At 41.7% G+C, this 22,819-nt stretch overlaps 1 protein-coding gene across 1 annotated transcript; it reads right to left on the bottom strand.

Moving 5' to 3' along the window:
* Nucleotides 1–336: 336 nt before the first annotated feature.
* cfap70 (cilia and flagella associated protein 70) lies at nucleotides 337–22,651 on the bottom strand. Its single transcript, XM_088936387.1, has 26 exons — nucleotides 22,577–22,651; nucleotides 21,754–21,943; nucleotides 21,084–21,182; nucleotides 20,357–20,442; nucleotides 19,688–19,864; nucleotides 19,258–19,440; nucleotides 18,752–18,846; nucleotides 18,144–18,246; nucleotides 17,677–17,811; nucleotides 15,799–15,960; nucleotides 14,278–14,367; nucleotides 13,379–13,470; nucleotides 12,633–12,693; nucleotides 10,082–10,276; nucleotides 9,328–9,459; nucleotides 8,869–8,994; nucleotides 6,526–6,659; nucleotides 5,898–6,013; nucleotides 5,350–5,562; nucleotides 4,399–4,589; nucleotides 3,703–3,855; nucleotides 3,120–3,281; nucleotides 2,440–2,529; nucleotides 1,678–1,779; nucleotides 1,004–1,051; nucleotides 337–633 (listed from the first exon to the last, which is right to left on the bottom strand). The coding sequence occupies exons 1-26, from the start codon at nucleotides 22,649–22,651 to the stop codon at nucleotides 553–555; spliced, it is 3,291 nt and encodes a 1,096-aa protein (XP_088792513.1). The 3' UTR covers nucleotides 337–552.
* Between the last annotated feature and the right edge of the window lie 168 nt (nucleotides 22,652–22,819).

The following is a 22,819-nucleotide window of genomic DNA, read 5'->3' on the forward strand; positions in this document are numbered from 1 at the left end:
AGAAGGTGATAAAGTGGTGCCGTAGCCGTCTTTGTGTGTGTACTGTTTTGCACGTATATTTTTTTCAATTTGAGTTTGTATAGTATCCGTTTTAATTTTGCTTCTGTAAATATTTTTTTACAAAGTTTTGTAACGCTTTTAAATACGCTTTTATTTAATTCTTTCAGTTCTGAAGCGAAGATATTCAGTGGTTCCTTGCCTCTTGCTAAACTCTAAAAGGATTATTTGTTATGCTTTCAGTTCCAGGTCAGAAAAGATGAATGAATGCATTATGTTATCTGCATAGAATATGCTGGAGGGGGGAAAAGGCACAAGCAGACAATAAAGACCTTGTAGTAAATAATTTTTATTTTAAAAAGACTGCATTTATCGTCGTTGATGACCATGCATAGATGTAAAACTCAGTAACAGGAAGCCTGGATGATCTCTTTCTGAATTCTCCAAGACTGGAGTTGTTCCCTCACCACTGTATTAACAACACAGAACATAATCCCAGACAGTTACTGTAAATATCTTCCTGATCTGCTTCAGCATTCAGCAGTCGGGGCATGTTCAGAAGGAGGTGTTTCCAAAGCCAACACGCTCCTGTAGCTCATGGATCTCCTGCAGAAGAGCTCCGTTCCGCAGGTTCAGCTGTGGAGCAGAGTGAAAGCGTGGCATCAGACTTTGGTCACTGTGGCGCAGAGCCGCGGACGTTTCCAAATGTGTAAGAATGCAAAAGTATTTTGAGATAAGGAAATGCAGGAAACACCCTAAAAAGCTGTGAAGCCTTATCACAAAAAGCTAATATTATGGAGATGTAAACAGCCTCATGGTTTTAGTTGGTAGTTGGATTGTTGTTGCAGTTTGAGAAGCTGCTACAGAGTCTCCTTTTTGGAAAGAAATACATAGTTGCTGCACTAATACCTCATGTATGTGAGCTTGTCATGTGTTCAGATCACTTGAGCCGCCTTGCTAAAGGGCCAAGTCTCTCACAACTGTTTAGCCCCTGTTCAAATCTTACCTTTATGGTGTATTTGTAGGATTGCTCTGCTTCCAGATGTCTGCCAGTCTGCAAAACGCAAAAAAAAATGTTGAAGTGGTATTCAGTACACATCAATCACAGTTTTTTTCAACCGACAGTTAAAATGCTGAAACTTGCATCTGAAATATTTGTATTTTAAATGATCTATTTGTGTTAATCATTTTTAGAGCGTCACGTAGCACTTTTCATCCAAAATGACCCCAAAACACTTTATCCATATACAGTAGAAGGGAACCCAATTCATCCACCCACCCCCAGAAGACATTCTGCACCAGCTGCCCCAATGCACATTAGATCAGAAGCACAAATAACAAAATTGCTTCACCAACTGAATTAAGGGGAAACTTTAGAGGGGCCATTTTGTTCATGTTCAAGGTGGAATTTAGGCAGGATATCAATGTTAATACCTTTACTCCTATGAAAAGGGCAATGAGATCTTTACTACAGAAATGGGACAGGAAGGTTCGATACATTTAATAATCGAGCTCTGCATATGTAAGTGTATCTCCCATCTCCCAGTTCAGCCTCTGGATGGCCTTTCATGTACACAGCAATCCTGTACATTCCCTGAAGGACCTTGGAAAGAAGCAGTAAGAAAATGGAGGGAAAGATCTTGGGCTCATACGTGTCCACAGCAATGTGGAGCAACTCACCTTCAGACAGACAAGGGACAGGTAGCCCCACACTTCAGGGTTGGCATTATTCAGGGTGTTGGCTTCTGTAAGAGCATCTTCTGCCTCCGTCAGCTCCTCCAGCTGAAACCACATATATTTAGTTACGAGAATGGCAGTTGCGCAAGTGAAATCATACAATGTATCATGTCTTGTTAACTTGATATTACTTTGATCACTTTTGCTTGACACTAGACCTGTGTTTTTGAGCAACCAATGAGCAATCCTCTCCAGTCATGCTTTAGAACATGCCATAAGGCTGAGAAGCCTAGGGCTGGGTTCAGAATGCACATACTTTAATATGTGTTATGCATGACCTTCTAGTCTCATTTTCTATTTTGACATGATGCACTATGCAATTGAACTTTTTCACCATATTTAGCTACAGCTGCAAGGAGGCAATGCTCTGAAGCTCAGTGAGCACTATACACTAATGTACTGCAGTCGTCTTGATTTCTTGTGTAACACCAAAGGATTAAGAAAACATGTTGGAGGAATTCTTACCTCGTAGGGCAAAAAATAATTTTGGGAAATGAATACAAAATCTCACAAGACCAAAAACATGTACGAAACATAATCCACTCCATAGCAGTACGTTAATGCAACCAGCAGAACGCAAGGTCAGTGGTTACAGTGACACTCCTAATGTAAAGTGAGCAATAATTATGGAGGCCAGTTTATTGCAAACAAACGTAGCTATGGTGCCCTATAATAGGGGTGCTCATTTTTCTGTGGTGTAGTTACCCTGTAGCAGGCGATGCCAAGCCCCAGCCAGGTCAGGCAGGAGGGGGAGTCTCTGCAGGCCCTCAGGTAGATGCGCTTGGCCTGCTCAAACTGGGAGTGTGAGACATATGAAACGGTCAGTGGAGAGCTCTATCGAATCAACCTTCTCATCCATGATACTCTATCGATGTCATAAAGTGTTTACATAAGAAAGAAAACAGAACAAAGTATAAAAACAGAAAACGGTAAGGAATTTTCCAATCATGCTTCCATTACAACGACACTCATAATAAAAAAGGTCAATCTTTGAAGGTGATTTAAGAAGAGTTAAAAATGAGATCAGGCCTTTTGGCTGATCTAGCCCTTCTGGTAGCTAGTAGTTAACAGATCCAAGGATGTTATTCAGCCATTTCTTGTAAGATGCCATGCCATCGGCTTCAACAATACGGAATCACTATAAAGCTTTGCTTTCTGTGGATAGTTCTTTTGTTCAACTATCTGAAGAGAAAATACAATGGAGGAAATGTTTTTGATTGTATGCACTAAATCTATCCAATTTAACGGAGAATAACTAATTTAACTGCACAATACATTACATGCAAAAAACACAATGACTGTTGCTTTTCACTTCTGAGTCGTTGAGGAATGAAAGCCGACAGGACCTACAGTGCAACAGGATCCTGCAGTGCTTAAAGACTGACCTGTTTTTCCTGCAGGTAGATGGTGCCAAGCCTGAGGTAGATGGGATGCATATCAGTGGCGTCTGTCACAAAGTCCAGGGTTCTCTCATAACATTGCCGAGCCTTGCTGAACTTCCCCGTCAGGTAATGAAGGTGTCCGGAAAGAGCCCACACATCTGGGTTCTGCAAAGGCAGTTTCACAAAGCTGTGCATTTCTAACGTCTTTCTTCAGCTTCTTGGCGTTTCTGAAAACCAACAGGGGTTTCGTTCCCAGATTTGACTGCCCGCTGTTCATCTCTACTCAAAGTGCTCTGCCACACAAGTCAAACACAGAGAGTCAGGACCTCGGTGTAATGTTTCATCCAAAGGACGGTGCTTTTTCTAGTTTTCAGGTTTCTAGTTCTAGACTCTAAAAATGTCAAGAAAATGATGCTGTAGATAATAGAATACTAGAGATATTACTGTATTTCAGAGAGAACTGACTTAGTCCAAGAACTAAACTGAAACTAATCACATTAAACAGAAGACTGTAACAGAGTAGCTCAGTCAGCAGATGTCAAAACATCAAAACAGAGTGGGGTAAAGGCTGTAGCTGTGCCGTTACCTCAAAGCTGTCCTGTAGTGCCTCCTGTAGATTCTTATCAGCCTCATCAAACTCCCCTCTCTGGAGGTGAAGTCTGGCCAGGGCGACATGATAGGAACTGCTGGGCCCTCCGTCTGGACACAGCAGCTCCTGAGCCAGCGCGCGCTGAGCCATCTACAACACAGCCAGACAGGGCGGAAAACTAAACTCTAGCCACCACCTATTGAACATAATTGGTCTTTCAATCTTTTTCAGAATTGTGTGGAATTCTGAAATGTGCTTTTTTCATGATTTAATTTTCGTTTTAGTAAGTCTCACTCAACAAGAACTCAATACTTTGATTATGTAAGTATCTTATGGGAACTATAGTTTCAAAGATCATTGCTTTGGTCTCCATTGCATCATTAGTCTAAATATCAGACTTTGCTTGTGCATTTTTCTGCATCCACGGGTAGTGTTGATCAATGCAAACAAATGTAAATCATCCTCCCTGTAAATATTCTTTGCAACATCCTGTGAAACAAAGACTATATGTTATAGTAGCATCTTTAAAGCACACAACAGCCCATACAACACCCTAGCTGCAATATGATGTAATTAATAATATATAAAATTACACATGGTGATTAGACATGAGAGGATCTTTAGAAAGAGCATAATGCACCAAGGATGACTGCACTGAGACAAGGCTCATGTGAATCTGGAAGATGTCCTAACCTGAAGGGCGTTGGTCTGCAGTAGGAAGTGTACAGTCTCCATGAAGATAGTGGTGGTAGGTCTGAGGCTAGTGCTTTCTGGGGGCTTGGACACAGGCAGGTCAGGCTCTGGCACTGCAGCTCCAGCTCCATCTCTATCCCCCTGACTGTGCTCAGAGACACCAGCCACGCTCTCTGTTTCTGCCTCAGCACCTGCAGGACAAGCACAGGTACATACTGACCCAGAGTGTGCCTACTTCACGCAGATCACATTTCAGATCACAGGAGCTCTGTTCTCAGGAACAGATCTAACCACACGATTACCATCTGTTGCTTGAAAGAGTAGAAGGAAGATTGATCTTTTCAGGATTACTAAAAAGGAAGACAATTTCATTACTGATGTTTTTGGCTTGTGGATATATGATATTCACTGTTCCACATATTACTTACTGAAATTGTTATGTATTGTATTTTTTTGCAGTTAAACTAATTAAAATGCATACTGCTGTTTTTGTATTAAACACAACAATGGTCACATAAAATGGAAATTGAAGGCTAATAAATGTTACTGAGGCAAATTAATAAAATTTGTAAATATCTAACCTCTATAAATGCATTAGAGAACATATTCACCATTTTCTATTGATCTGGTGCTATCAAGCATTCAAGATCTCTTTCAGCACATTGCTTTATTTTTTCCATCTTCTACTTCGTCTAACTTCAAAGTACAAAGTTTAAATAAAGGACAAAGCTGTCTATAAAATTGTGATATTCCAGTTCAAATAAATTCCAATTAATTTGTGCAAAAAATAATTTTCTCTTATAAACCTTGTGAACAAAGCTTTATAGTGCAGTGTAGCATCTTGACAACATCTTACATTTACATATACATGTACATACTGTATACGTATATACACTGTACATGTATATACTGTATATATACCTGTGGTCAGTTTGGGAGCTGTCTTCTCACCTCTTTCCTCCTGTCTCTGGATGTCCGATTCAATCTCTGCAGGTTCCTGGGCCTCCTGTGCAGGAGCCCCCTCTGACTGCTCAGTGCCCTGTTCGTCTTCAGCCTGGGGTGCACAGACCACAGTCACCTCCGACGCTGCCTTCAGCTGCTTGTTGGCTTCCAGAAATGCCATCTCTGCCTGTATTGCATTTTCTTGCCCTTCGTAGAACAGCCCTGAAACAACCCAAAGGTAAAATGGCTGCACTTGTTAAGCTGATATGGCCCTGTTTCTTGATTTAGATCTTAACAATTGCACAGCCTGTGTCTTGAAATCAACCAAATTTCAATTTTCAAATTTCAGGGATAAAGGACGTCAAGCGCTGGAGCTTAATGTTTAGTTAGCCCCCACATTAAACATACCATTTCAGCAAAACAGAACTTCAGTTTCTTTCTATGCACTTTTTATTTACTCTTTTTTCACCCCAGGAAGTCAAGGAGATTCAAAAATGTGAAGCAAAACCTATAACGGAGACACCGAAAATGACTGCCCGTGAAGGAACCCAACTTACCAAACAGAGTCCAGGCGATCACACTGGAGGGGTCCACGCAGGTGGCGTCTTCAAAGAAGGTCTCTGTGTCCTCGTGCCTCCCTCCCATCTCTGCCAGGATCCCACACAGCAGGAGGCTACACACAGAGCAAGCAGCCAGTATGAACTCTCAAAAAGATCGAAACGTGAGTTCGCTGAAGTGTCTTAAGATTGCACCATCAGCAGTGCAATTTTTTTCTCAAGAGTGAAAAATTTCAGAGTAATTCTAATGTCTTCCAAAGTTTTGCCTAGCATTTGCATAAATAATTAGAATAACAGGTGAATATGGGAGGTGGTTGCAATACTTGGACATGAGTTATCAGTCTTGTGTAAGTAGATACAATGAGCGTGAAGCATTACCCATTTTGGGCTGTGTAGGAAAACACGCCCTTAAACGGCCATAGCATCAAACCCAAAAAGGATAAGCAAGCAGCTGGCTCAGTCTTTCCGAGTTCAAACGTTATGGCAACATCTTCTGCATTGCTTCACTGCATGCAAACCATTCACAAATCATTTATTAAAGTTATGTAAAGTTAATAAACTGATTGAAAATATTTGATTTCTTTTGCAGATTTTGCGAATGCTGGGCTGGTGAGCATTCGGCACTCACCTTGGCAGGTGTCTCTGATCTAAGGCCACTGCCTGGTGGAAGCACTCTTCTGCCTTGGAATAGTCTGAGGTGAGCATTAAGAACGCTCCATAGTCAAACCAGTGAGCAGGGTTACTGCGGTCCCGGGCCAGCCTCTACAAAATAAAAACACAACTGATCGGAGCTTTCAGGAGCAAAGACGCCTCTGGAAGCACAGGGACTCTTACCACCCTGCTTTTACCCTGACAGCCTGTCCCACGGCAGTGGGGAAAGCGAGAATTCTGAATAGTCAAACAAAACGTCAGCATGTCTTTGGAGGTGGGAGGAAACCTTCTCCTAAGTACATTTCATATTTGCATTTTTGTAATGTGTTGAAGGCTGTAGAAGTTTGACTGATATGTTCTATGGTAAAATATGCTAAAAATCCTCCAGTAGTTCATAATATCCCTGCATTCTTCGTTTTGTACTTCTATGAACTGTGAGGTGTCATCATGAATAATTCCCTGATGCTCTTTCTCCTCCACGGTCCCTGGTAACTTGCTAGGCTGAAAATGCGTTTCTGGGTTTGACTGCAAGCGATTTGGAACTTAATTTTCTTTGCATTGGAATGAAATGTTCAAATTTGGAAGAATTCATAGTCAGACTGTTACCGGCGTCATCTCATTCCTTTTCATGAAGAACATTTTGTAACATACAGTATGCTGTTCTTTTCAGAAATAGTTCCTTAGCACGTCATAGGCAAAGTCTTAATGAAACCTGCCTTTTTATGTTATTTGATTCTGTCCTAGTTACCCATGCTACACGATTCTCTAAGGTTTCTGCTCGCAGAATCAAAAATCCAAAAAATGTCTTTTAGTTTCCAGCTAAAATCAGTCTCCTCCCAGTCCATTTTACTTTGGAGTCAGAACTAGACAAACAGGTCGGTTATCTCTTCTGGGATGTAGTCTGAGACAATACTTTCTCTTTAAAAATTAACCACACCAACTCATCTCTTTTCAATTTGACCACGACGTGTACACTATGTAACACTATTCGGACACTTCTAGATGATATTGACCTCTCTGTCAGAGATGCACTGAGGATGCCACAGGTATCTGCTCACATGTGTTCTGGGAGTGTCTTGTGACAGAATGCTTTTGAGGCAAACTGAGAGGTGTGCTATATAACTGTTGTGACTGTACTATTGAGCCCCAGGCCACTCCTTTTCAGTAGTGGTTCCCAGGAATCACACTCTTTCACTGTAGATGTAGCTGGAGCCAAAAAATATGTTTTGCAGGGCAAAGTGGAGACTGACATACCTCCAATAACACTTGGTTGCGTTCATTTGTGTAGGTTGTGCTACAGAGAGAAGTACAGCTATATATCATTGTGCTCGTGTAAAACATGTGTCAGCCTGGTCATAGATGCATGTTATATTTAAGTAGCGCCTATTCCTCTAATTTATTATTTATCATTTTCTGTGAGCTTCCCTTTAATGCCCTGCATTTGTTTAATGTGTGATGTGTTTAAAATGTTCAAGCAAAGGTTCAGCAAAAGTGTCAGACAGAGAGCACCACATCTTGAGCATGCTGTCCTAGAACTGTGTGTCGAGACCCAAGTACCACAGAATCCAGAATCTGGGGAACGCCTTCCCAAAGACCTTCTCTTTCAGTAAGGTAGAGCAGTCAGAGTGTTACATCAGACTCTGTGGTGCAAATGAACGACTTGTGTGAGAAACAATGTAGGAAAGCCAGATGGCAAAAAACAAGTGTTCCTGCGTATCAAAGCATTAATCAAAGAAGCTGGAAAACTACTTAATACATCTCATCCCCTATATACATAAGAAATGTAACTTTACTTGTATACAACCTGTTGAAAACTTTCATTCTGAGACTATAACATGTAAAGTGTCTTGTAAGATGATTAAGTCTGAACACAGTTCTACTGGGTGGTGGACCCTCCAATGGTTTCAAATACTGTAATGGGTTGGCACATCCAGGAGTTGCACTGGACTGCGGAAGATTTGTGTTTTCTCTCAGTTGTGCTCCTTAGTGGAGCCTAAGCAACACATTACCTCCTTGTAGTCTGTCCCGATCAGATCTCAGAAGCTAAGCAAGTCTAAGCATGATCTGTACAGGGTTGGGAGACACCAGAGGGACATCAGTGCTGCTGATGAACCAGGAGGTGACCTATTATGACATAGTGTACTGTGATCGAAGAAGGTGCTGAACTTCGTATGAGACATTAAACCAATGTTCTTGCTACTTGATGATCAGAAACCCTATTGTTCTTTGTCAAAGTTAGTAAAAGTCTTGGTTAAATTCTCTGTGATGAAATATGCTGTATATTCTGCAAGAAGTACTGTATATATTCCTATGTCCGTACTTCCTGGTAGTACTGGGCAGCAAGCTGGTAGTCCTGGTTTATCTGTGCCTCCACGGCAAAGTGTTTTAGCTGAGGACAGTCTAGGAGAGGCTGTGGTTCAGACTCCTGGACATCCACTGATAAGGTCTGCAGAGAGATAGAGAGAAATAAGAATCGTTTTAATTACGACTGACCGCATTCACACAGAAAAAATATATTGTTTATCTAGAACAATTACTTAATTCTTACTTTCCTCATTAGTCTTCTCAACCCGTGGTGCAAAATATACAATAGTGTAGGGAAATAAATAATCAAGAAATAAATGCTGAGCAGCACTGCTCTTGCAACATATTTGTAGTACAAAATTCTGCTCTGGCTCGCGCTGTCTGAGTGAGTGCAAACATGTCCACAAATAAAACCCGTGTCCGCAATTACAGGCACCTGGGCTGCAAGCAGTGTCCCACCATCCCTGCCCCTCACCTTGTTGAGGGCAACGTGCATCTCATCCACCAGGAACACGTAGAGCTGGCTGAGGAAGGCCTGGTGCTGCTCCCGGTCAGAGAAGCCTTCTGTCCGCAGCATCTTCTCCCTGACAATCCTCACCACCGAGTACTGCCCACACACAGAACCACACAGGACAGTGACAGCCTACACTTCCAAACTACTGGATCTTTACCACTGTGGAGCCCGAAGCAGCGATCATGATCAGGCTGAAGGACAGGAGTCATTTAACTTTTTACACAGCCTCTGAAGAAGCCTAATGAGCCATGCTGGCCATGGTGATTCAGGACAATCTCTCACAAAATAGCTTGATGAGGTTATTAGAAGTAAACGGGCAACAGATATGGGCTGGGTGATGTTTTTATGTGTCAAGATAAATTTACGCTATTGCCACATATTAAAAGGAGGAATGCGGAGGAAAGTAGTAATCAGGGTAACATCAAAGGTTTCAATTATGAAAGCAGGTCAATATATACAGTATTTACCACTCTTGATCACAACATCCTAGATATTGTCCAAAGCATCTTGTCAACGCAATGGGGTACTTTATTTTTTCTTCAAAGAGGGGAGGCTGCCATTCACCTGATTTCACAAAACATTTTTTTTTCCCAAGGACACGTTCTGCTTTGTAAGGCCCTTGAAGGATAAGGATCTGAAGTGATCTAACTGTTCAAAAGCACTGTCGAGAGTCCAAATTTAAACAGGGAAACCCGTCGGTTTTGTGTGATGGTACCTTCATCTGCTCCTTGAAAGCGAAGTACTTCCCCGAGTAGTTGAGCTCTCCCAGGAGTTTCGTCTTGCGTTCCTCTTGGGCAAGCACGTCCAAGGGCAGCTCTCCCTGTGCCAGAGCTCCCCCGAACAGCTCCTGATACTGTTCCAGCACCAGCCTTGCCACGCCCCCCACCTGCCCGTGGTAGTCCTGCACCGCCTGCAGTCAAGACGCTCACATTGGTAAAAGGGGAGCTGCAACGCTAGTTTCATATTTTGGGGTGAGAGAATCAGTATCAACGAGCACATTTGAAACCCCAGTAACAGTAAAATGTGCACAGTAACTTGTAAAACCTCACAAAATTTACATCACAAAAAGACAAAATTTCCAGGTATGCGTAGCGCCATTTTCTATGATTCAGAAAGAGGCAACAAAACTTCTGGTGATATGAGGCGGCCCTGTGACATTATAAACAAGCAGGTTTGTGAATACATTTCTTTTAGACCAATATATATAATATTGCTCTCAACTTTGAGACAGTTTTGCTGACAAATACAACTTACTTGTTAACTCTGCATGCAGATCACGTTCTGTGGTGAAATGTGATGCAGCAGACCTGTACTTATTTGCTCGTACATCACATTACATTAGTCATTACAGTGACTAGTGAGCAGGAAGGGCCGCTTCACATCACAATTCTCGCAAACTCTGAACAACATGGTGACCTACAGTACTTTCTCAGAGTTTGCAAATCTGTGCTTAATTTGGAATTCATACAATTTTCCTACGATGTCAATTAATTTATTTTGTTACCGAGATTTAAAAACCGGTCTGAGAAACTGGGACTGAGATTCCTCTTTAAGTACAGGGATTAATGGCACATCATGTTGCAGTATGGCTTCAGTTGCTTGGAATCAACTGGAGCAGGTGTTCACAGCCTTGGTCTTGGAACAGCTTCTGGTTTCTGAACCAGTTCTTAATCACAGGCTAATTGATTTTGGTTTTATGTTTGGTGCAAGTTTATAATTTTACTTTCAGCTCTTAAAAGCACCAAAGGAATTTGTAATTGGTATCAACCCTGCACTGGTTTCTCAGTTTCAGAAGAACTGCTTTCATTCAGGTGTGTTGCTGGAACATCTCCCACTAAAATCACATTCAGCATAATACATAACGTTTACACATTTAATACATAAATGTCATTCGTTTTTAGTGTACTGACTTTTTTCCCCAGTATAGCCTCCATTACCGCAGAATGATTTGGCATTAATCGACGTGCTAAATAAAGCTTCCTTAGAAGGTGGGCTTTCAATCTCTCATCCAAGGAAATAAGCAAGCCTGTTCCAACCTAGAGCTGAAACAACGACAGCGTGACCCCTGGCATTGCCATCTGGCATTCAGAGAGCTGCTCCCGGAATGCAATAACCCTTCAGTAACCTGGGCTATTTATAAACCTCATAAGCACAAAACTATCTGTACCTATGAACAGAATAATAGGCATGAATGTACTGCTGCCTCCTGCATCATTTGCCTCTCCCTGCCATGGGTTATCATTATATTAGATCTGAATATTTCATTCAGAAGGAAGCCACAAAAACAATTTAAATATTTGATTTTGGAGCATTTTACTTCAGTGTTATCTCAAAAACGTACTGTCTATTTATTGTGATGGTCACAGAATGCGTAACTATGACCACGTATGATCAGCAGTAACAATATTCAGTTAATGGTGCTAACCTAAAGTGTAACACTAATTCTCAATGTCTTTCTCTGTTCTCAGTCCAGTTACAACCTCTGTGTAACTCTGACTCCACATAAAACCCCAGATCAGTCTTATTCTAATTGTACACCTAACTCAAAGACTCCACCACTAAATTTCACACTGTCTAAAACTATACATATCTAAACCATTATTTCTGTCCCTACGATGTAGAATGAATATGAAACGTAGACTCTATGGATCTTGTTGCATGATCACTAGGAAGCAAGGATATAATAAAATCTGGAAATTGATTTAGGGAAAGTCCTGTTTGAAGATTTAAAATTTAAAATTTATCTTGAGCCTTTCTTTCATCCGTGACATTTTGAGATCAGTGTGTTACAACATTGATGATGTTATTGAGGTCCAACAACATCCAAGTGCCTGGGATATATGGCCTTTCATTCAGTAACCACAAGAGGGAGCTGAAGACATAAGCAACACCGAACCTCAAGTGCAAATACAGCATGAGAAAATGATCCATCACTGAGTTTACTTCTTGTGGCCTTCACTTCAGACAGATGGCAACAACAATGAAACAAAGATTCAGATTTAAGCTAAGGATCTTATAAAACATGTCAGGTCAATTCCATATAAAGTGCTGTCTCAAGCTGTATTTCCAAAACCTGAACTGCATTAAGAGTGTCTGCTAGGCAAAAAAAGATGATGATAAGGTTTGCCTTAAAAGTCTTTGTTTCTATATACGGAACTTAGTGTGCAGTACAGACCCAAGGTGCCGAGGAACTTGAAGATCCGTATCGAACTCTGGAGGCACGTCCAAGGAAATTACTTCTAGAAAAGAGTTAACGAGTCACTTACCCTGTCTGCTCCAACAAGACGACGAGGCATGGGAGGCCGAGGAGGAATCAACTCTGCTACTCTGCAACGGGCACATCAGACAATTTTTAAAAAGATATCAAGCCAATGTTTCAGTTCTTTTAATTCTTTTAAAAAATACTGAATCCCTTTAGCTGTGAGCAAATACAGATCAAGGGCATGTAAAATGCTGTAAGAGGCTCATAAGGCCCACTGTACCAAAAAAAAGCTCCTTGAGCTCCTCATACAAAATGATGATCAGAGAACACAAACGATACTGAAGCACAGCAAGCGTGTACTCATCTCATTAGCAGAGCTTATATCACACACAGAAGAACTGATTTGTTTGCAGGCTTTAGACGGACACAAGTAGAGATTCAAGAGTTAGAAAAGGGGGAATTAGGGTTGTATTTATCTAACAAAGAGTTGTGTATGCAGGCTCTTTAACAGATTCTGATTTTCAAATATTTCAAATAGGCTGCAGTTTTGAGTCACCAACCTACTAACAATGGATGAGTAGAGGCTAAAAAATACATATATATATATAAAAATACACAATATATGTTCTATGTGTTTTTTCTTATGATCCAGTCCGATATATTGCCCTTTTTGTTCAGATTTCTATTAAATATTCTGAACTAAACGTTAACGTAATTCCTCCCCAGTAGGGCCACAAACATAAGTATTAGGTACCACTGACACCATTAAAGCGAGATTGTCATTTTAAAGACTATTGCAGTTGGCAGTACCTCTTGGCAAGCTCTTCTGGTGGTCTCTTTGGAACCAGGGGTTTGTCTAACGCTATCTCAATCACAATGTAGGTTCTGGCTTCTGCATACATCTAACACAGCAAAAGAAGTGACAGAAATATTAGGCATAGTCTCTGTCTCAATGTTACATTTCAAATGTGCTCCTCATGTGCAAGTACTGCAGTTGTAGCATTGAACAAAAACATGTGAAGTTAAATAAGGTTTGTGAACAGACAGTCCTACTGTACCCTGACTTTGTAAAGGCTTTTGAAATGATGCTCACAGCTACAAGACCCAGCACGGCCTTCTCAAGTCTCACCTGCATGGATGGTATTTGTAGTTCCTGCTCTCCGCACAATAATTGTAAAATTCTAAACTATAATTGTATGCTTGTAGTTATTGTAATAATTGCTTATTTACAACAAATCCAAGGCCAGTGAGTGTAATATTTTAACATCTGTTCGTGTAATTTTGCATTTCGTATCCCTCTTTTTGTGAAGTAACTGTTTAACACTTAAGTCACCCTGGTTAAAATATTTTTAAATGATTACAATTTACAAAAAAAATACAATTAAATAAAAAATGCAATATCAAAACCACAGAACTGTGTAAAGCGACTGTTGTGGAATTTGTGCCTTTTAGTCTTCTTTAATTGCTATTTCTATCCTGGGATGCATCTTATTGTGAATCTTATTATCTGTGAAGGCTGCATTAACTGATTAATAGTGCACTTGAATCACATTCCTGGTTTTAAACGCAGGAGGCTGGAGAGTGAGTAACATACTGTAAAAGGAAAGCTAAAAGCCACCACATACTGTTAAACCCAGAGCAAGGGGTTAGTGATTCATGTGACATCGGGCTACACACCCCACTAATGCACTATGAAAAATCTAGCTCACCTGTCCTTCAGGGTTTAATGGTACTATGGTATCAATCTCTGAAGCACTCTCTGATGCCACCGGTTTTTGTGCTGCTGGCTGTGTGGATGTCTGACAAAGCAAAGAGAAGAAAGAGAAGAATCACTCAGTATTAACCAAAAATAACTCCATTGAAATGTCATCAAATACTCTGTTTGTTCTGCCTGTTTTAACTAAATCTGAGAAACTGTAACTGGCTGACTAACTGGGAACAATTGCAGGGGTTTTTGTCCTAACAAAGTAAAAGTCAGGAGTCTTGCTGCTCCTAATATTCTGCTAATAGAGGTCCAGCGTTATTCTATCTAATATTAATGATTATTTTCCTACACACTTTCCTAACTCTTGTTAAAATGGCCGCTACTACAGATATAATATCCTGGTAAAAAATCTTCAAGAAGCTGATATCAATCAATATTACCTAATGCAATATAAAACAGCACAACAATGAGAGGTAAACAAGTAACACCATGAGGTGTTAACCGAAGGAAATGCCTGGCCTCTTTCTTCAGGCACATTTGTTGGTTCTGTACAGAGAGCTTGGATAAGATCAGTATTCTAATTTCTATAAGAAATAGTGGAAATATTAAGTGCAGCTGGTTTGTGACAACTTGGATTTGTCACTTACTACGTACAGAAGAACCTATAATTTCCAGACTGACTTATACAATCCGTGCCCTTATACCAACTGCTTTTCAACATTTTGCCTTTTGAATGCTTGCAATCCTTCATCCGTAGATGACTGTGACTGTCAGCCAGATGGGCTAATCAGATGACTCATTTTCATAATGAAGCCTGCAATCTGGCTCCATTAAATTTAATTGCTTTGGGAGCTTTACTTTTGTCATTGCTTATGACACAGGCACAGTGAAATCATGAGCTCTGATTGAAAATCAAGGAGTTCACTTTTAACTTTGCAACACAGGACTGTGAAGTTTAAAGTGATAAATATTTTTTTTATTACAGTTCGCCATCTGTTGATGTTTAGACCATTCGCCTAGATTTCAATGCAGTATGGCTGGTGTTGTTCCCCAGAGTATAGAACTCTGCCATATTAAAATGAGCGGCCCCGACACTGAGATATTGCAGCTGCAACAAAATACCAAGCACAAAATGGAGTACAAACCAGTATATTCATATGTGATAGAACTGGCCACATGCAAAAGGCTGCTGTTTTTACTAAGGGCATAGAACCCACGTAGGAAAACTGGATAATACACACATTTTGGTAGCGATCACTTTAAATGGGCAAAGCTCTGTTGTTTAAATTTGAACTTCACAATTGGTATCAAATCGCAGCAGGTGATGATTGCTTCCTATTTAGAAAAAAAAGTCCAACTGAATTACTTTCATCTCTTCACTGTCGGGATACTATAGTATAACCCTTTAATAGTGCTATTTCTAATGAGACGAGCATTAAAAAGGAACAGTTATCTTCTTCCTTCGTGCAGGTTCTGTGCTCAGGTCACACAGCTGCGCACACGCGACAGGTCAGCGATCTCGCACCTTTTTGGAGGCCTCTTTATCACGGGCGCCCTTCTCGTCTTTGAGGATTTTGCTGGGCGCCCCCTTGCAGTGGGGCGAGCCGATGGAGGAGGGCACCCTGACCTTCCCAGGACCCCCCGCCTGCCGCAGGCTGTCTCGCAGGACGCTGCCCTGGCGCTTCGTCTGCAACATACACCCATCGCACCACAGAGTCAGAGTCTTTCAGCGATTCCGCGCCACCGCTGTGGCCCAGTCCAAGGCAAGCCAACAGGATGGGCCAGATTCGATTACTCCAGGGCTGCACAGAGACAAACACAAAGACAAAGTGGAGGTTCGACTCTCCTGTTATTAAAAGTTAACTGAGGTATTGGTACTGTACAGTTACTTTGGTTCTCTCACTGTTCCTGCAACATGATCTAATTTAAGTATTAATTGCCCTGCACTTTACTACTTAAAACTGAATTTTAACGCTGCAACGTTTCTAAAAAATGTCTTCCTTTACAAGGCACACTAGTTGCTTGTACAAACGGTCCCAATGAAGCAGAAATAAAAAAAAAACACATAATCTTATTTGACACATTTGAGCGCATGGTGTTGGCTCATCATTTACACTTGTAAAGTTTCAAATGGATCAAGTCCTGCTCCCATCCCAGTGTCAGCAAGATCTACCACCAGGAGTGTCTCACCCCGCTTCAAGACTGCATGGTGCCACGTTACTTTCCCTGGTGCTCCCACCTTCAAGCTGGTGCAAGATGACTTTCTAACTCCACTTCCAAAACATGGGAGCATTTTTAGTCTGCAAATGTTCATTGGCTATGCCAAAAACTGCTAATTGAGCTGTCTTCAGGATCAAACCCTCCTGTTTCCTGACTGAAGAAACCACCTTACACAATTGTGGTCATAAAGGATTGCCTCACACTACATCTAGAAAACAAGAGAAGACCTGTGCAAATAATCTTTATTTATCCAATAATTCAAAATATACGGGTAATACACTGAACATATACAGCACCTCCAGCCTCTGTGAATTTGTTAAACTATTCTGAGCTAATTAGAAACTAGCCATTCTTTAAAATTCTGTCCGTGTCCATTTGATTGACTGACTCCTTCTATAACGAGGGCCAGTCGACCTTGGCCTGGATTCCATGTCTTAATAGGACTTGGACTGTTTGAATAATTGAGTGCTGAATTGATCCTAAATGTCTTAATTAACCCAGGTGCTGCAGATCACTGCGACAGCACAAAGACTTGCAAACGCCTGGAATTTACTGCAGGTGCCAAAGTTGCTCCCCCCTCCCCCCTTCTATAACAAGGCACAGGACAGTTTAGCAGCCTAATTTCAGAACTCATCAACTACAAAATGCCCTTCCTTGTTTTCAAAGAAAGCTTAAGATCATCGTAGGATTTTAACTCAAATATCCTGGAATGCTGTCCTGTGATGGACTGACATCCCATCCAGGCTGTATCCTGCTGTGCGCCCATTGCTTGCCAGGACAGGCTCCAGCTCCCTCCTGACCCTGAACGGAGGCACATCTCTGATTGTCCTCAGAATAAAACCGAGAGATCTCGCTGACACCATGCACGTTCTCACCTTTATGAAATGATTCATAGCCAGAATGTAAACATAATTCCTTTCGATTTTTATTTGGAGATATAAAATTGAATAAATGTTGCAAAAAAAAATTAGAAAGGTGGCCTGCAGTATTACGGTACTTCAGCTGTGGAAGGGATTCCATTTAACCTGTATTCGAGATAAAATATAGTACCTACTGCTGTCTTCTAAGAAAGTAAGAGCCCCACTCTTTTCAGCTTCAGTTTTAATGTTTCTTGGATCACCTAGGAATGAAATGAAACGCAGGCAAGGTGCTTTGCTGAACCAGACAGTGAGTCGTCTCCTACCTTGGCAAGCAGGTCTGTCTCGTAGAAAGGGACGACCGGATAGGCTCCCCTGATGCGCTTCACTCCTGGATACAGCAGCGGCGCCATGTCCACATACGCCACTCCGTGGAAAGAGATCTGTCCGTCATCTTCACCCTGAAGGAGCCCAGAGCTTAAGAGGAGGAGAGCTAAACCACGTGAGCTCATCCCTAAAATGATGCAACCATCCATCAATTTCAAATGCATGTGACTCTTCCATTTCCAGCACCTTCACTTGATTGCCTTAAACAGCTTTTTTATAAGGCAGCACACTATATCATGAGCTGTTTAATGTCATGTTTAGACATGCGTCTAACATGTTTCAGCTCGTGATGGGATTTAACTGTTTAAAGAGGTTAAGCACCTGGGGAGCCCCAGCCAACTTGACCCAAGGTGGCAGTGAAATCTTATGCCCACTCTGCCGTGAAAGTCTCACATGACAGACTCACCCCCTTGTCTTTGCCAGTTTTGCCTGCCTTGGTGGTATTACTCTGTGGCGTCCTCATGATCTCCACGGGCCAGAAACGGCAGTCAGCAATGCGCCTCACCAGGCTGCGGAGGAAAGACACACCTGTCGCTACACTGCAGCTTCACTGGGCATAACGGGGCAACTTTATTACCCCCAGCAGGTTAGATTGAAACTCAAGCATCAGCTCAGAAAAGAAAGAAGCATCTCATTCCTAACATAAACATAACATAAGCCTCATCTAAATAACGTCATGGCAGGGGAGGATGCAATAATACCAGGGGAGGGAACTCAGGGAGCTTCACAGGTCAGCACCCACATTGTATTTCAGCTGCGAAGTGTCAAGCCAACTAAGCCTGTATCCGCCGCTCCGAGAGGCCAAGAATCACTTTATCAGCAACAGCAAAGATTAGCGTTATTTAGAACAGTGAAGAAAGAAGAACCTGTTTCCAAAACCCTGGCATCTGGGCATTCTCCTGCGCAGAGAGTAAACAGGGGACTAGCTTGAATATGATGAGCGTCTACCAGGAGTCCAGCAGAGACACAGAGGACGTGGACACTGTTGGATTGATATGGGATTGCCGGTCTTACCAGCCCAGTCCTCCTGCCTCCATGAAACAGCGCCTCTCCGTGTCCCAGCTCACCCGCTTCCTAGCACACTCAGCGTCGGCTCGGAACTCCCTGTCCTGAGAAACACCGAGCCACAGACAATCAGCTCACCGTGACACGTGCACAGCGCTTAGAGGACACCGAAAAGCCATTCAGACAAAACCCAGTGAGCTACAGTACAGTGGACAATCACTGTAGTTAAAATGTTTTACTTTCAGTGGAGGTGTTCTGATTGCTTTAGATTTGTTTTGGTTTTTTTTAATGTCAACGTACTTTTCAATTAATTATAGATCTTTACCCTTCTCACTATCATATGTCTCTTAAAAAGCACAGCATTATTATTCAATACTATATCTTCATGTTTTTTTTTTATTTTCACAAGTGACTGGCAAACGTGCTCAAGATTGATATGAAGCTCAGCATGCACAAAGCTAATTTTAATGTTTAAAACCAGTATCTTATTAAATTATATCCTTGACTCTGGGTACCTCCACACCAGTCAGCTCTCCATCTTCCCCCTCAATAGGCTCAGCCTCTATAAAAGCCCCTGGGATGAACTGGGCTCCAGGGGCCAAGACAGGACCCATAGGCCACTTCTTCAGCCTGGGTGTGGGCTCCCTCTCTCCCCCCTGCTTCAGGACACCGTTGGAGAACAGCAGCAGCTGCTCTTTCTGCACAAGGAGACATTAATATAAGAACAGGAATTACAGTTTAAGAACAGGTGTGACAACAGCACAAGCAGTACTACAGTATGTAGAAAAGATTACTAGTGAGGCTTAAATTAATGGAATGCTTTTTCTTTGTTATAGGAAAGGTGGTTTTCTCTGGTGATGCCCTGAGTGTCCCTTTGATATTTCATCCCTGTCATAGTGCAGTTGTCTGATCGGCGATGGCCCCACTAGGAAGCGGGAGTTTCACCTCAGCTGTCACCGGAACCTGCAGAGCAGCCACACAGTTAAACGCAGGACCTGCCAGGTTCCAGACTTCAGGGACCGAGTAGGCAGTTTCAACAGCCACCTTCAGCAGATTGGAGTCTGCAAGCTGAGCATCGGAGAGCAAAGGTTCGGGAACACAGATGGCCAAGTCCAAGGCTGGCTGTGCCAAGGAGAGCAGATACAACATGTCACACACTGGGCTCATCCACCGCCTCAAGCAGAGCAGCAGCCCCCGTACAGACTTACTGGAGACTGGTGCCTACATGTGCCATAGCTATGACTACTTCCTAAGAAATGCAAGTGGGATTTCTGACAATATTTAAAACAGGGCATTGTGACTGTGGAACCCTTGCAGTTGCTTAAGTTTCATTTTTTTCCCCTCAATCGTTTAGAAAGACTGATAATACCAGACATGTACTATGCATACAAACTTCTCATTAAACAAATGAACACCACTAGAAAAACAGAGGGTGTAAAGTGGAATTTTAAGCTCATCTGTACAAATAGTGTTTCTCCTGAAAAAATATAGTATATCAGGCTGAACAAAGGAATCGTATTGTTGGAGTTTCTGTTAGGACTCATATCACTGCTGACACAACTGGGTCACTTGGCTCATTTGACACACAACAGACTGTGGGTACACTCCCCTTACCTTACTCGTTCCCTCCAGAGTGGATACTTCTGCTGATGAGCCTGCTGTTGGGTGCAATATTACAGTCGTGGTGAACGTGTACTGACCTACAGGGGAAAGAGATTGACAGAGATTGAGAAAGGCAATAATTCTTGGTCCATTATAAAATATATATCCGTTATGGTCATAACTGCAGAGCTGTCTAATCCCAACTGACAAGCTGGAGTATTTGCAGGTTTTCTAAATGTCTCTAAAACATAAAGAGGTGGAATATGTTACTTAATTGGTCCAGTTAGGCCAGTAATAGGAAGATTTACATTGTTAAGAGCTGACGCACAGTGAAAACCCCAAAACACTACTGGGTCCACATGGACCAGGATGGAACACCCCTGATTTAGTCCAGAGGAAATTAAGATCTGATGAGCTGAAAGACTTGTTTGGTTATGATCTTATAACAGTTGTGACTATTTCCTAAAGATCTAGTGAACCTTAGGAGGATGAAGGGAACTTGTTATGGACAGCGTAAAACACAGACCTTCTGATTTTAATGTTTGCTATTAAAGTAAAAAGATAATTCACACACGAGTTCCACTTAACCTGATTTGTTTCCAGCGGCTTTTAATTAACAGCTCTTGATTCTCTGTAATTCTAATAATTGCTTATAGTATAATATACTTTAAAACACTGGCATGTTTCCTCTTTAAAATGCATAATGACCCCAAAAATAATAAGGTACTTTTCCACTCACCATGTAGCAGGGGCAGTAAGTCCACAGCAGCCTGGCCCAAAACAACAGTTTTCTCTTCCTTCTGCTTCTTCTCCTTTGGCAAGATTTCAAAAAGGGTCACTGTGAAGACGAAGGAGTGAGTGACCAATTCGCTCCACACTGTCTAGCTTCTAACAGGCACCAGACAGTGTTACTAAACTGTGGGGGAATGGAAAAATATACTTTGACCTACATACCAATAGATAGTACTGAATGCACTGCTGGACTGCCATGTCTATGTTTCAACAAACATTGCCACTGTTGTTTGTTGAGCAAGAACTAACCATACTAAAGCAATGCAGAAACACTGTATAATCACCCTAACATTTCGAGCTTTCGAGAAGCTGTGTTTTTAAGACCCATCTGGTACATAGTGTAGTCCAATCACCTTCATTATGCATGTGAATTTTTCATTTACATTAGGTCAACTTTCTCTATCACTGAGATAGTAACAATAGTTTACTATGAATACTACTATTCACAGCTACAGCACTACTACAGGTATCCAACCACATGGAAATACCAAAGCTACTGTGACCAGCATGCATACAAGGAAGACAATGTCACTGCTTTGACAGCTTTTGCCAATGGAAAAATAAACAAATCTAAAACAAACTAGGAGTAAATCATGTCCAAACTGCACAGTACTCACAGAGGACAGGTTTTTGTGCCAGGTCATCAAGCGTGTTGCCTGTTTCTGTGCATTCAAAGCTGCAGGTAAAGTTGTACTCAACTCCCTGTTCAGACCCTGGAGAGGCCTCGAGCTTCTGAGAGTCCCCCAGCTGTGAGCCATTGAACTCAGCTCTGACGAAGGTGGGCAAAGACTCTCCCTTGGTACCTTTCTGTGAGACAGTAAGGAGACGCTTATAAAGCCAGTTGACAAAGTTACATTTTTTGATCAATTTTGTACAGCATGCACAGATTTTATATTTTATCTCCTCGATTTGTAGCTGTGTTAGAAGAGAAAACTAATAAAAACATTGTTTGACACTTGATGTACATGTCAACTATAATATATTATATACTGTAAGATAAGATCCTATAATAAAAGGATTTAGACCAAGGATGACCAGCTCTTGTCCTCAAAGGCTCCAAGGCTCTTTACTGTTCATGTCTACTCTGATCTTAATTTACCTGACTGAAGTAATTCTTTGGAAAGAATTAAAAATGTACTGTGTTATTACAGTATCCACAAAATATCCCTATTTGTTATTGGGATTTAAAACTTAAACCTTGGAATGTGTTAGTTGAATGACTAGTGTGTTTCTGGGAACTTCTGTGACAAGACTGCAATGACTCAAGCAGCGCTTAGCTCACTCACTGTTCATAACTCGTAAAGCAAACTAGCTCGCGTCTGCTGTATTAATTTAATGCAGCTGCATGATATGGTTCCTCGTTTTAGAATAAACTCTGGGCACGTCAGCCCCCCAGATATCGTATTTTCCTGTCATACCATCCATATCAATTAGCCTTACCAAATTCCTGCCTCGCAACACGGTGAGTTGGACAGGTACCGCGATCTGAACGCCACCCGCTTGGCACTGCTCCATGGGTGAAAATTAGGCAAGGTGCACAACGAAATCTTCGCTGTCTTTCGGTGCACAGTGAAACGACTCTGTTTAAAGCGGCTATAATTTTTCGCTCACTTGTAGCAATGCTGTAAGTGTTTTCCTTCTGCTTGTGCAGCTGAAGACGAGCAAGTTATGGCGTCTGTGGTT

The sequence above is a fragment of the Atractosteus spatula genome, chromosome 18 (genome assembly GCF_055471065.1).
Source record: "Atractosteus spatula isolate fAtrSpa1 chromosome 18, fAtrSpa1.hap1, whole genome shotgun sequence".
In the NCBI taxonomy this organism is placed as follows: domain Eukaryota; kingdom Metazoa; phylum Chordata; class Actinopteri; order Semionotiformes; family Lepisosteidae; genus Atractosteus; species Atractosteus spatula.

Coding starts and splice junctions, on each gene's coding strand:
- cfap70 (XM_088936387.1), bottom strand. CDS start 22,651: ATGGAGCAGTGCCAAGCGGGTGGCGTTCAGATCGCGGTACCTGTCCAA. Junction 12,694..13,378: donor CCAGAAGAGCTTGCCAAGAG/GTACTGCCAACT, acceptor TGCCCGTTGCAG/AGTAGCAGAGTTGATTCCTC. Junction 2,530..3,119: donor TCTACCTGCAGGAAAAACAG/GTCAGTCTTTAA, acceptor TCACACTCCCAG/TTTGAGCAGGCCAAGCGCAT.